The sequence below is a fragment of the Loxodonta africana genome, chromosome 24 (genome assembly GCF_030014295.1).
Source record: "Loxodonta africana isolate mLoxAfr1 chromosome 24, mLoxAfr1.hap2, whole genome shotgun sequence".
NCBI classification, from domain to species: domain Eukaryota; kingdom Metazoa; phylum Chordata; class Mammalia; order Proboscidea; family Elephantidae; genus Loxodonta; species Loxodonta africana.
In genome coordinates this window covers 42,271,966-42,284,232 of record NC_087365.1, presented here as the reverse complement: position 1 = coordinate 42,284,232, position 12,267 = coordinate 42,271,966, and the positions used below count along the sequence as shown (strand labels likewise).

Here is a 12,267-nt window from a genome sequence, read left to right as displayed (position 1 = left end):
GTTTTAAATGGACTGTGTTGTGTTTTCATATCTGGGCCACTCACTTTGCTCTTCTGATCAGAGAAGGTTTATAGGAGAAATGAGTTTTGGAAGATCATTTGATTTGTCAAGCAGGCAATGCAGGGAGGGAGCTTTCTAGGTAGAAGCAGCAAGTGTGAGACTTGAAAGAGCCGGTCAGTTCAGGGGCCTGCTATGGGCTCACCATTGCTAGAGGGTACTTCGGTCTGTATCAGGCATCCCATTACCATTTATTAGTTCATTCCTTGAACAAATTTTTATTAAGCCCCTACTACGTGCAAGAACAAATATTCAAGCCTCTAGTTGCAATATTGAAGGATTCTATGGGCAAAATATTGAACAACGCAGGAAGTATCAGAAGAAGACGGAAGGAATACGCAGAGTCGCTGTATCAAAAAGAACTGGTTGATATTCACCTATTTCAAGAGGTAGCATATGATCAAGAACCGATGTATTCAAGGAAAAAGACCGAACTGTACCAAAAGTATTGGTGAAAAACAAGGCTCCAGGCATTGACGGAATACCAATTGAGATGTTTTAACAAATGAGTGCAATGCTGAAGGTGCTCTCTTGTCTATGTCAAAAAATTTGGAAGATAGCTACCCGGCCAACTGACCAGAAGAGGTCCATATTTGTGCCCATCCCAAAGAAAGGTGATCCAACAGAATGTGGAAATTATCTAACAATATCATTACTGTCACATACAAGTAAAATTTTGCTGAAGATAATTCAAAAGTGGTTGCAACAGTACATGGATAGGGAACTGCCAGAAATTCAAGCTGGATTCAGAAGAGGTTGTGGGAAGAGGAATATCATTGCTGATGTCTGTTGGATCTTGGTTGAAAGCAGAAAATACCAGAAAGATGTTTACCCATGTTTTATTGATTACAAAAAGGCATGTGATTGTGTGGAACATAACAAATAATGGATAACACCTTGAAGAATGGAAATTCCAAAACACTTAATTATGCTCGTGAGGAACCTGTACATAGACTAAGAGGCAGTCGTTTGAAGAGAACAAGAAGATACTGCATGCTATAAAATCAAGAAAGGTGTGCGTCGGGGCTGTATCCTTCCCGTACACTTATTCAGTCTGTATGCTGAGCAAAAATAATCAGAGAAAGTGGACTATATGAAGAAGAACGTGGCATCAGGATTGGAGGAAGACTTATTAACAACTTGAGATATGCAGATGACACAACCTTGCTTGCTGAAATTGAAGAGGACTTGAAGCACTTACTGACGAAGAGCAAAGACTACATCCTTCACACACCAGGCTGGAAGGCAGGAGGGACAGGAAAGCTGGTAATAGGGAACCCAAGGTTGAGGAGGGAGAGTGTTGACGTGTCGTGGGGTTGTTAACCAATGTAGTAAAACAATACGTGTACTAACTGTTCAGTGAAAAGCTAGTTTGTTCCATAAGCCTTCATCTAAAGTACAATTAAAAAAAAAAAAAAACTTCAAGGAAAAACAAAAATCATCTTCGTTGAGATGTTCAAACTTCTTTGGATATTTTCCCAGACAGAAGCAATAAAAAAAACTTGAATAGGAAAACAAACAAACAAAAAAAAACTACAGCCTTCAGTATGGATTATACCTCAACATAAAGAAAACAAAAATTCTCACAAGTGGACCAATAAGCAACATCATGATAAATGGAGAAAAGATTGAAGTTGTCGAGGATTTCATTATACTTGGATCCACAACCAATGCCCATGAAATCAGTAGTCAAGAAATCACATGACATATTGCATTGGGCAAATTTGCTGCAAAAGATTACTTTAAGGTGTTAAAAAGCAAAGATGTCACTTTGAGGACTAAGGTGCATCTGATCCAAGCCATGGTATTTTCAGTCACCTCATATACATAAAAAAAAAAAAAAAATTTTTTTTTTTTTTTACAACTATGTAAATGTTCCTCAGGAACACAATTAAGTGTTCTGGAATTCCCATTCTTTGCAACGTTATCCATAATTTGTTATGATCCACACAGTCGAATGCCTTTGCATAGTCAATAAAACACAGGTAAACATCCTTCTGGTATTCTCTGCTTTCAGCCAGGATCCATCTGACATCAGCAATGATATCCCTGGTTCCACGTCCTCTTCTGAAACCGGCCTGAATTTCTGGCAGTTCCCTGTCAATATACTGCCGCAGCCTCTTTTGAATGATCTTCAGCAAAATTTAGCTTGCGTGTGATATTAATGATATTGTTCTATAATTTCTGCATTCGGTTGGATCACCTTTCTTGGGAATAGGCATAAATATGGATCTCTTCCAATCAGTTGGCCAGGAAGCTGTCTTCCATATTTCTTGGCATAGATGCGTGAGCACCTCCAGCGCTGCATCTGTTTGTTGAAACATCTCAATTGATATTCCATCAATTCCTGGAGCCTTGTTTTTCTCCAATGCCTTTAAAGCAGCTTGGGCCTTTTCTTTCACGGTTCCTGATCATATGCTACCTCTTGAAATGGTTGAACATCAACTAATTCTTTTTGGTATAATGACTCTGTATTCCTTCCACCTTCTTTTGATGCTTCCTGTGTCATTTAATATTTTCCCCGTAGAATCCTTCACTATTGCAACTCGAGGCTTGAATTTTTTTTTTTCAGTTCTTTCAGCTTGAGAAACACCAAGAGTGTTGTGTTCTTCCCTTTTGGTTTTCCATTTCCAGCTCTTTGCACATGTCATTAAAATACTTTACTTTGTCTTCTCGAGCCGCCCTTTGAAATCTTCAGTTCTTTTACTTCATCAATTCTTCCTTTTGCTTTAGGTGCTCGACGTTCGAGAGCAAGTTTCAGAGTCTTCTCCGACATCCATTTTGGTCTTTTCTTTCTTTCCTTTCTTTTCAATGACTCCTTTCTTCCTGGATGATGTCCTCGATGTCTTTCCACAACTCGTCCGGTCTTAGGTCACCAATGTTCAATGCGTCAAATCTGTTCTTCAGATGGTCTCTAAATTCAGGTGGGATATACTCAAGGCCATATTTTGGCTCTCATGGACTTGCTCTGATTTTCTTCAGTTTCAGCTTGGACTTGCATATGAGCAATGGATGGTCTGTTCCACAGTCGGCCCCTAGACTTGTTCTGACTGATGATATTGAGCTTTTCCATCATCTCTTTCCACAGATGTAGTCAGTTTGATTTCTGTGTGTTCCATCTGGTGAGGTCCATGTGTATAGTTGCCCTTTATGTTGCTGAAAGAAGGTATTTGCAATGCAGAAGTCGTAGGTCTGTGCAAAATTCTATCATTTGATCTTCAGCATTGTTTCTGTCACCAAGGCCGTATTTTCCAACTACTGATCCTCCTTCCTTGTTTCCAGTTTTCGCATTCCAATCGCCAGTAATTATGAATGCATCTTGATTGTATGTTTGATCAATTTCAAACTGTAGCAGCTAATAAAAATCTTCTATTTCTTTATCTTTGGCCCTAGTGGTTGGTGTGTATATTTGAATAATAGTAATATTAACTGGTCTTCCTTGGAGGCGTATGGATTTTATCCTATCACTGACAGCATTATACTTCAGGATAGATCTTGAAATGTTCTTGTTGACGATGAATGCAACACCATTCCTCTTCGAGCTGTCATTCCCAGCATAGTACACTATATGATTGTCCGATTCAAAATGGCCAATACCAGTCCATTTCAGTTCACTAATGCCTAGGGTATCGATGTTTATGTGTTCCATTTCATTTTTGATGATTTCCAATTTTCCTAGATTCATAGTTCCTACATTCCAGGTTCTGATTATTCATGGATGTTTGCAGCTTTTTCTTCTCATTTTGAGTCATGCCTCATCAGCAAATGAAGGTCCCGAAAGCAATACTCCATCCACGTCATTAAGGTCGACTCTATTCTACTTTGAGGAGGCAGCTCTTCCCCAGTCATCTTTTGAGTGCCCTCCAGCCTGGGGGGCTCATCTTCCAGCAGTATATCGGACAATATTCCGCTGCTATTCATAAGGTTTTCACTGGCTAATGCTTTTCAGAAGTAGACTGCCTAGTCCTTCTTCCTAGTCTGTCTTAGTCTGGAAGCTCAGCTGAAACCTGTCCTCCATGGGTGACCCTGCTGATATCTGAATACCTGTGGCATAGCTTCCGGCATCACAGCAACATGCAAGCCACCCCAGTAGAACAAACTGACAGACATGTGGAGCAAATAATCCCAGAAGTTGAACTATATGAAGACGAACGGGGCATCAGGATTGGAGGAAGACTCATTAACAACCTGCGTTATGCAGATGATACAACCTTGCTTGCTGAAAGTGAAGAGGACTTGAAGCACTTACTAATGAAGATCAAAGGCCACAGCCTTCAGTATGGATTGCATGTCAACATAAAGAAAACAAAAATCCTCACAACTGGACCAATGAGCAATGTCACGATAAATGGAGAAAAGATTGAAGTTGAAGTTGTCAAGGATTTCATTTTACTTGGACCCGCAATCAACAGCCATGGAAGCAGCAGTCAAGAAATCAAAAGATGCATTGCATTGGGTAAATCTGCTGCAAAGGACACCTTCAACGTGTTGAAGAGCAAAGATGTTACCTTGAAGACTATGGTGCGCCTGACCCAAGCCATGATATTTTCAATTGCATCATATGCATGTGAAAGCTGGACAATTGAAAGCTGGACAATGAATAAGGAAGACCGGAGAAGAATTGATGCCTTTGAATTGTGGTGTTGGCGAAGAATATTGAATATACCATGGACTGCCAAAAGAATGAATAAATCTGTCTTAGAAGAAGTACAACCAGAATGCTCCTTAGAAGCAGGGATGGCGAGACTGCGTCTTACATACTTTGGACATGTTGTCAGGAGGCATCAGTCTCTGGAGAAGAACATCATGCTTGGCAAAGTACAGGGTCAGCGGAAAAGAGGAAGACCCTCAACGAGGTGGACTGACACAGTGGCTGCAACAATGGGCTCAAGCATAACAATGATTGTAAGGATGGCTCAGGACTGGACAGTGTTTCCGTTCTGTTGTGCATAGGGTTGCTATGGGTCAGAACCGACTCGACGGCACCTAACAAGAATAAGAACAACATATATATACGAAAGCTGGACAATGAGTAAGGAAGAACAAAGAAGAATTGATGCATTTGAATTATGGAGTTGGCGAAGAATACTGAATATGTCATGGACTGCCAGAAGAATGAACAAATCTGTCTTGGAAGAAGTACAGTCAGAATGTTCTCTAGAGTGAAGATGGTGAGAACTTTCTCAGATGTACTGTGGGTATGTTATCAGGAGGGATCAGTCCCTGGAGAAGGACTTTATGCTTGGTAAGGTAGAGGGTCAGTAAAAGAGAGGAAGACCCTCGGTGAGATGGGTTGACACAGTAGCTGCAACCATGGGTTCAAACAAAGAAACAATTATGACAATGGCACAGGACTGTGCAGTGATTTGTTCTGTTTTACATTGGGTTACTATCAGTCCAAACTGACTCGGCGGCACCTAACAACAAGAAGTGTTCCCAGCCATTCCGAAGCTTAGCTTCTAATGGAAGGTGGTTGATTTTTGGCCTCTCTTCTTGCTTTTCTTGCCTTTCAAAGGTTATTCTTGTCGAGTGTATGTGGAGTGTATCTCCTCCATCTATTCCTAACCTTTCGTCTTGTCTCCTGTGACTTCCTGTCTCTTGACCCTTGTCAGTCCACAATGGTCATTGCTCTTCTTCTTTCGGTTCCCTAGAGCACCACTGACACGTGGCTGTTTTGTGTAGCTGACTTTCTTCGCTGAGCTGAGTGTAGCGGCAGGTCATTACAGCACAGACACCATTTCGAAGTCATGGTCAGAAAAGCTCCCCCAGACCACTCCATTCCTCTCAGCCCCAACTTCTGCCTTCATAGCACATATTAAAGTGTGTGATTATTTATTAGTTCATTTATTGTCATTTGGTTTCACTAAGCAGTGATACCATGTCTGTTTTATGAACTATTGTATACCCTGTCCTGGGGACTGTGTGTGGTCTACATTAAGTGCTCAGTTAAATAACTGTCAAGTTACTGAATGAATAAATGAAAGTAAAAAGATATGACAGTTCCTTCTAAAGCATCACCTACTTCCCGTCAGAGGACATTTCTCATTGGACATCACCTTCTGTAGGTTTCGGCTTTTCATTGTGTTTCTTCGGCCTCTCTCTCCCTCTCCTTCTTGTCTACATATAATCCCTCAAAGCAATTTCATACTCTCAACTCAAACCCCACCTTCTACTCCCTGCACCACCAAAATAGATCCTGTCTTCCTTTGCCCAGTCCAAGACTCATTGTGATACTAAAGGCCAAGTTTTCTGGGTTTCTGTACTTACCAAGAGAGAAAAGTGGAGAAAGCTTTGACCTCCCAGGTTTTCTGCAGTGGTGTCTGGACTATATTCTGTATCATATTCTTCGACAGGACTTCCACAGGAAATCCCTGGTTTGGGGGTGTAGAGAAGGGGTTTTTGTCCACTACAGCTGGTAGAGACAGTGGTATGATGCTACATGAGACTGTGTGCGCAGGGCTCGCATGGGGGGTTCCTGAATCGGGCTGGGTTTGGATGTGGTTCTGTGGGTGATGGAGAACCAATGGCTGTTTATAGGAGGGGCATGGTAATGTGATGAGATCTGAGAATCAGGGAGACAAGGAAGGACCGGGGTGTGTGTGCTGGGGGTCGGGAAGACCTGTCAGGAGGCTGCTGTAGAATCCTCCTGGTTCTGCCTCCCTGCCTTTGTGTGTCAAACTGGATGCCATGTGGTTTAGATTCATAGGGCTACCATAACAAAGCACTGCAAATTGATCGCTTATAAGAACAAAAATGTATTGTCTCATAGCCCCGGAGGTTATGGGTCCAAAATCAGGATATTGGCTATATTCATTCCTTCTGAGGGTCTAAGGGACAATCTGTTCCATATCTCTCTCCTAGCTTCCAGTGATGGCTGACAATCCTTGTCGTTCCTTGGCTTGTAGATGCGATCTCTGTCATCAAAGGCTTTCTTCCCTTTGTGTCTCTCTGTGTGTCCTGTCTCTTGTATAAGGACACCACTCATACTGGATTAGAACCCACCCAACTCCATTGTGACCTACTGCTAACTTAACTGATAACATCTTCAAAGACCCTATATCCAAACAAAGCCGTATTCACAGGTGCCAGGAGTTAGGACTTCAGTGTAGCTTTTTGGGGAACACAATTTAATCCATAATACCCCAGAATATCCTCCTTCTACTTGCTGCCCATGCAAATGTTGCTGTCCTTCAAAGCCCTGTTCATATCTTCTCCACGTCTCCTCCCTCCTCCTCCTCCAGGGTAGAGTGGGCTCTGTTTCTCAGGACAGACAGCACTTCTTAGTTGCAGCTCTGACTCTGCCCAAATTCTGTACTCAGCATCTCTCTCAGTGTGTCTCTCTGATTTTCCTGGTGACACTGTAGTCACTCTGGGGGGTCATATAGCTCCATAGTATGAGCTCAGTAAATTCCTGTCAAAATGTGACACAAGTTGTTGCAAAATGGTGGCCCTCTTGAACTTTAAAGTATTGTTAAGTGAAGCAGTTTTAAACATGCCAGTGTTGACTTTATCATGTTGTAGGTACCTGACTGTCTTAATTCTTGACAAACTCGATTTTCACTTCACAAAAAAAATTATTTTCAGGCTGCTTTTAGAGGGAAGGAGGTGGACACTGGGCACTTAAGTCTGTGACAGTGACTTTTCATATGTTATCCTTTTTACCCTCATAGTATTTCTGGAAGATAGAGATTTCTTTTTATGTTACAGGTAAGGAAACTGAGACCCAGACTGGTTATGCATCTGGTCCTGAGCCCACACGGCTTTGTGAAGCTGAGATTTGTGTTTGGCTTTGCTAGACTCCAAAGGTGGTGCTCATTCTGGTGTCTGATGGCATTGCTCTGTTCTACAGGAAGCAATTATACAGGCATGCCCTGGCATTCATTTTTTTCTCCTTAGAAAGAGACGTCATTGTTTACTTTCTCAGGAGGGAAGATTGAAATCAATGTAACTAACCTTATTAACTTTTTAAAATAGGAGGGCTTGTAGATGCCAGCACCTTACCTGAGTGCCAAAGCAAATATAAAAATCCAATTTGCTTGCTTTTTTTTTTTTTTTTCTTAAATCTTCTACCAAGTTTAAAATCCAAAGCTGTAAATGAAGAGCTGATGCGACAAGGGTGACAAACCACGCCTCAGACATGGGGATGTATTTACACATATCTCTTTTGTCCCCAGGCGGCTGTTCCTTTGATGAGCACTACAGCAACTGTGGTTACAGCGTGGCTCTGGGGACCAATGGCTTCACCTGGGAGCAGATTAACACCTGGGAAAAGCCAATGCTGGACCCCGCGGTACCCACAGGTACGTGACCCACTGTGTCTGGTGTTGTGATGGGGACGGTTGACTTTTATCATAGCTCATGGAGAAGAACTGTCTCACTGTTTGAGCTCTCTGAGAAGGCAATGGATAACGCTGAAGGTAGCGAGTTCTTTATCACCAGAGGTGTTCACACCAAGGCTGGATGAATTCTTAGAGATGCTGTAGAAGTCACACGTCTCCTTAACAGGCTTTCTTTTAGCTTTGTTGAACTTTAGCTACATTGTTGTTAGTTGCCATTGAGTTGATTCCAACTCAGGGTGACCCTGTATGTGTTGAGTAGAACTGTTCCATAGAGTTTTCAAGGCTGTGACCTTTTGGAAACGTATCTCCAGGTCTGTCTTCTGAGGCTCCTCTAGGTGTGTTCAAGCCACCAACCTTTCAGCTAGTAGATGAGTGTTTAAGTGTTGTGCCACCCAGGGACTTTAGCTGTATTCCGGGGCCTTATGCTCTGGGAGCCTGATAGTAGTGGGTTTTTAAGGGAAGAAAGAGCTTCTGAAGAAACTGAAATCATTCCTTATCTTCCAGGCCACATAGACACAGCTTGTATATATGCAGGGAAACTTCTGGAGTCAGAATTTAAGTCCTTAAAGTTAATGCCCTGAATGCCAAGCATATTCTTTAACCAGTGAGCTGAAGTCTTGATGGATGTACGCTCTTGATGGATGCCTGTGTGAGATAGACCTATGAATTATACTTGATATATTCTAGGGAAGGGAAATCCGGGAGAAGGACACTCTTTGTTGTTGTTGTTGTTATGTGCCGTTGAGTTCGTTCCGACTCATAGCCACCCTATACACAACAGAAGGAAACACTGCCTGGTCCTGAGCCATCCTTACAATCATTGTTATGTTTGAGCTCATTGTTGTAGCCACTGTATCAAACCACCTGGTTGAGGGTCTTCCTCTTTGCTTGTACTCTGCCAAGCATGATGTCCTTCTCCATGGACTGATCTCTCCTGACAACATGTCCAAAGTATGTAAGACACAGTCTCACCATCCTTGCCTCTAAGGAGCATTCTGGCCGCACTTCTTCCAAGACAGATCTGTTCATTCTTTTGGCAGTCTATGGTATTATTCAATATTCTTCGCCAACACCACAATTCAAAGGTGTCAGCTCTTCTTCAGTCTTCCTTATTCACTGTCCAGCTTTCAAATGCATATGATACAATTGAAAATACCATGGCTTGGGTGAGGCGCACCTTAGTCTTCAAGGTGATACCTTTGCTCTTCAACGCTTTGAAGAGGTCCTTTCCAGCAGATTTGCCCAATGCAATGTGTCTTTTGATTTCTTGACTGCTGGTTCCATGGCTGTTGATTGCGGGTCCAAGTAAAATGAAATCCTTGACAACTTCAATCTTTTCTCCATTTATCATGATTTTGCTCATTGGTCCAGTTGTGAGGATTTTTGTTTACTTTATCTTGAGGTGCAATCCCTACTTAAGGCTGTGGTCTTTGATCTTCATTAGTAAGTGCTTCAAGTCCTCTTCACTTTCAGCAAGCAAGGTTGAGTCCTCTGCATAACGCAGGTTGTTAATGAGTCTCCCTCCAATCCTGATGCCCCGTTCTTCTTCATATAGTCCAGCTTCTCGTATTATTTGCTCAGTATACAGATTGAATAGGTATGGTGAAAGAATACAACCCTGATGCACACCTTTCCTGACTTTAAACCAATCAGTATCCCCTTGTTCTGTCCAAACAACCACCTCTTGATCTATGTAAAGGTTCCTCATGAACACAATTAAGTGTTCTGGAATTCCCATCCTTTGCAGTGTTATCCATAATTTGTTATGATCCACAGAGTTGAATGCCTTTGCATAGTCAATAAAACACAGGAAAACATCCTTCTGGTATTCTCTGCTTTCAGCCAGGATCCATCTGACATCAGCAATGATATCCCTGGTTCCACGTCCTCTTCTGAAACCGGCCTGAATTTCTGGCAGTTCCGTGTCAAGATACTGCTGCAGCCTCTTTTGAATGATCTTCAGCAAAATTTAGCTTGCGTGTGATATTAATGATATTGTTCTATAATTTCTGCATTCGGTTGGATCACCTTTCTTGGGAATAGGCATAAATATGGATCTCTTCCAATCAGTTGGCCAGGAAGCTGTCTTCCATATTTCTTGGCATAGATGAGTGAGCACCTCCAGCACTGCATCTGTTTGTTGAAACATCTCAATTGATATTCCATCAATTCCTGGAGCTCTGTTTTTCACCAGTGCCTTCAGAGCAGCTTGGACTTCTTCCTTCAGTACCATCAGTTCCTGATCATATACCACCTCTTGAAACGGTTGAACATCGACTAATTCTTTTTGGTATAATGACTCTGTATTCCTTCCATCTTCTCTTGATGCTTCCTGAGTCATTTAATATTTCCGCCATGGAATCCTTCACTATTGCAACTCGAGGCTTGAATTTTTTCTTCAGTTCTTTCAGCTTGAGAAACGCCGAGCGTGTTCTTCCCTTTTGGTTTCCCATCTCCAGCTCTTGGCACGTGTCAGTATAATACTTTACTTTGTCTTCTCGAGCCACCCTTTGAAATCTTCAGTTCTTTTACTTCATCAATTCTTCCTTTTACTTTAGCTGCTCAACATTCCAGAGCATTCTTCAGAGTCTCCTCTGACATCCATTTTACTCGTTTCTTTCTTTCCCGTCTTTTCAATGACCTCTTGCTTTCTTCATGTATGATGTCCTTGATGTCCTTCCACAAGTCGTCTGGTCTTCGGTCACCAGTGTTCAATGCGTCAAATCTGTTCTTCAGATGGTCTCTAAATTCAGGTGGGATATACTCAATATCAAAATTTGGCTCTCGTGGACTTGCTCTGATTTTCTTCAGTTTCAGCCTGAACTTGCATATGGTCTGTTCTGCATTCGGCCCCTGGCCTTGTACTGATTGATGATATTGAGCTTTTTTCCATCGTCTCTTTCCACAGATGTAGTCAATTTGATTTCTGTGTGTTCCATCTGGTGAGGTCTATGTTTTTAGTCACCATTTATGTTGGTGAAAGAAGGTATTTGCAATGAAGAAGTTGTTGGTCTTGCAAAATTCTATCATTCGTTCTCTGGCATTGTTTCTATCCCCAAGGCCATATTTTCCAACTACTGATCCTTCTTCTTTGTTTCCAACTTTCGCATTGCAATCAGCAGTAATTATCAATGCATCTTGATTGCATGTTCGATCAATTTCAGGCTGCAGCAGCTGATAAAAATCTTCTGTTTCTTTACCTTTGGCCCTAGTGGTTGGTGCGTAAATTTGAATAATAGTTGTATTAACTGGCCTTCCTTGGAGGCGTATGTATGTTATCCTATCACTGACAGCTACACCTTGAAAGTTCAGGATACACCTTGAAACGTTCTTGTTGAAGATGAATGCAACACCATTGCTCTTTGAGTTGTCATTACCAACATAGTAGACTATATGATTGTCCCATTCAAAATGGCCAATACCAGTCCATTTCAGCTCACTAATGCCTAGGATATTGATGGTTATGCGTTCCATTTCATTTTTGATTTCCAATTTTCCTAGATTCATACTTTGTCTATTCCAGGTTCCAATTATTATGGATGTTTGCAACTTTTTCTTCTCATTTTGAGTCATACCTCATCAGCAAATGAAGGTCCTGAAAGGTTTACTCCATCCATGTCATTAAGGTCGACTCTACTTTGAGGAGGCAGCTCTTCCCCAGTCATCTTTTGAGTGCCTTCCAACCTGGGGGGCTCATCTTCCAGCAGTATATCAGACAATGTTGTGCTGCTATTCATAAGGTTTTCACTGGCTAATGCTTTTCAGAAGTAGACTGCCTAGTCCTTCTTCCTAGTCTGTCTTAGTCTGGAAGCTCAGGTGAAACCTGTCCTCCATGGGTGACCCTGCTGGTATCTGAATACCTGTGACATAG

General features: G+C 41.9%; 1 protein-coding gene across 1 annotated transcript in view; it reads left to right on the top strand.

The window, feature by feature from the left end:
- Positions 1-12,267, top strand: part of PTPRT (protein tyrosine phosphatase receptor type T) — a 1,291,533-nt gene that overhangs the window by 340,073 nt on the left and 939,193 nt on the right. The window contains exon 2 of the mRNA XM_064276097.1: positions 8,232-8,357. Coding sequence (XP_064132167.1) covers positions 8,232-8,357 — 126 coding nt within the window. The remainder of the gene's footprint in view (positions 1-8,231; positions 8,358-12,267) is intronic.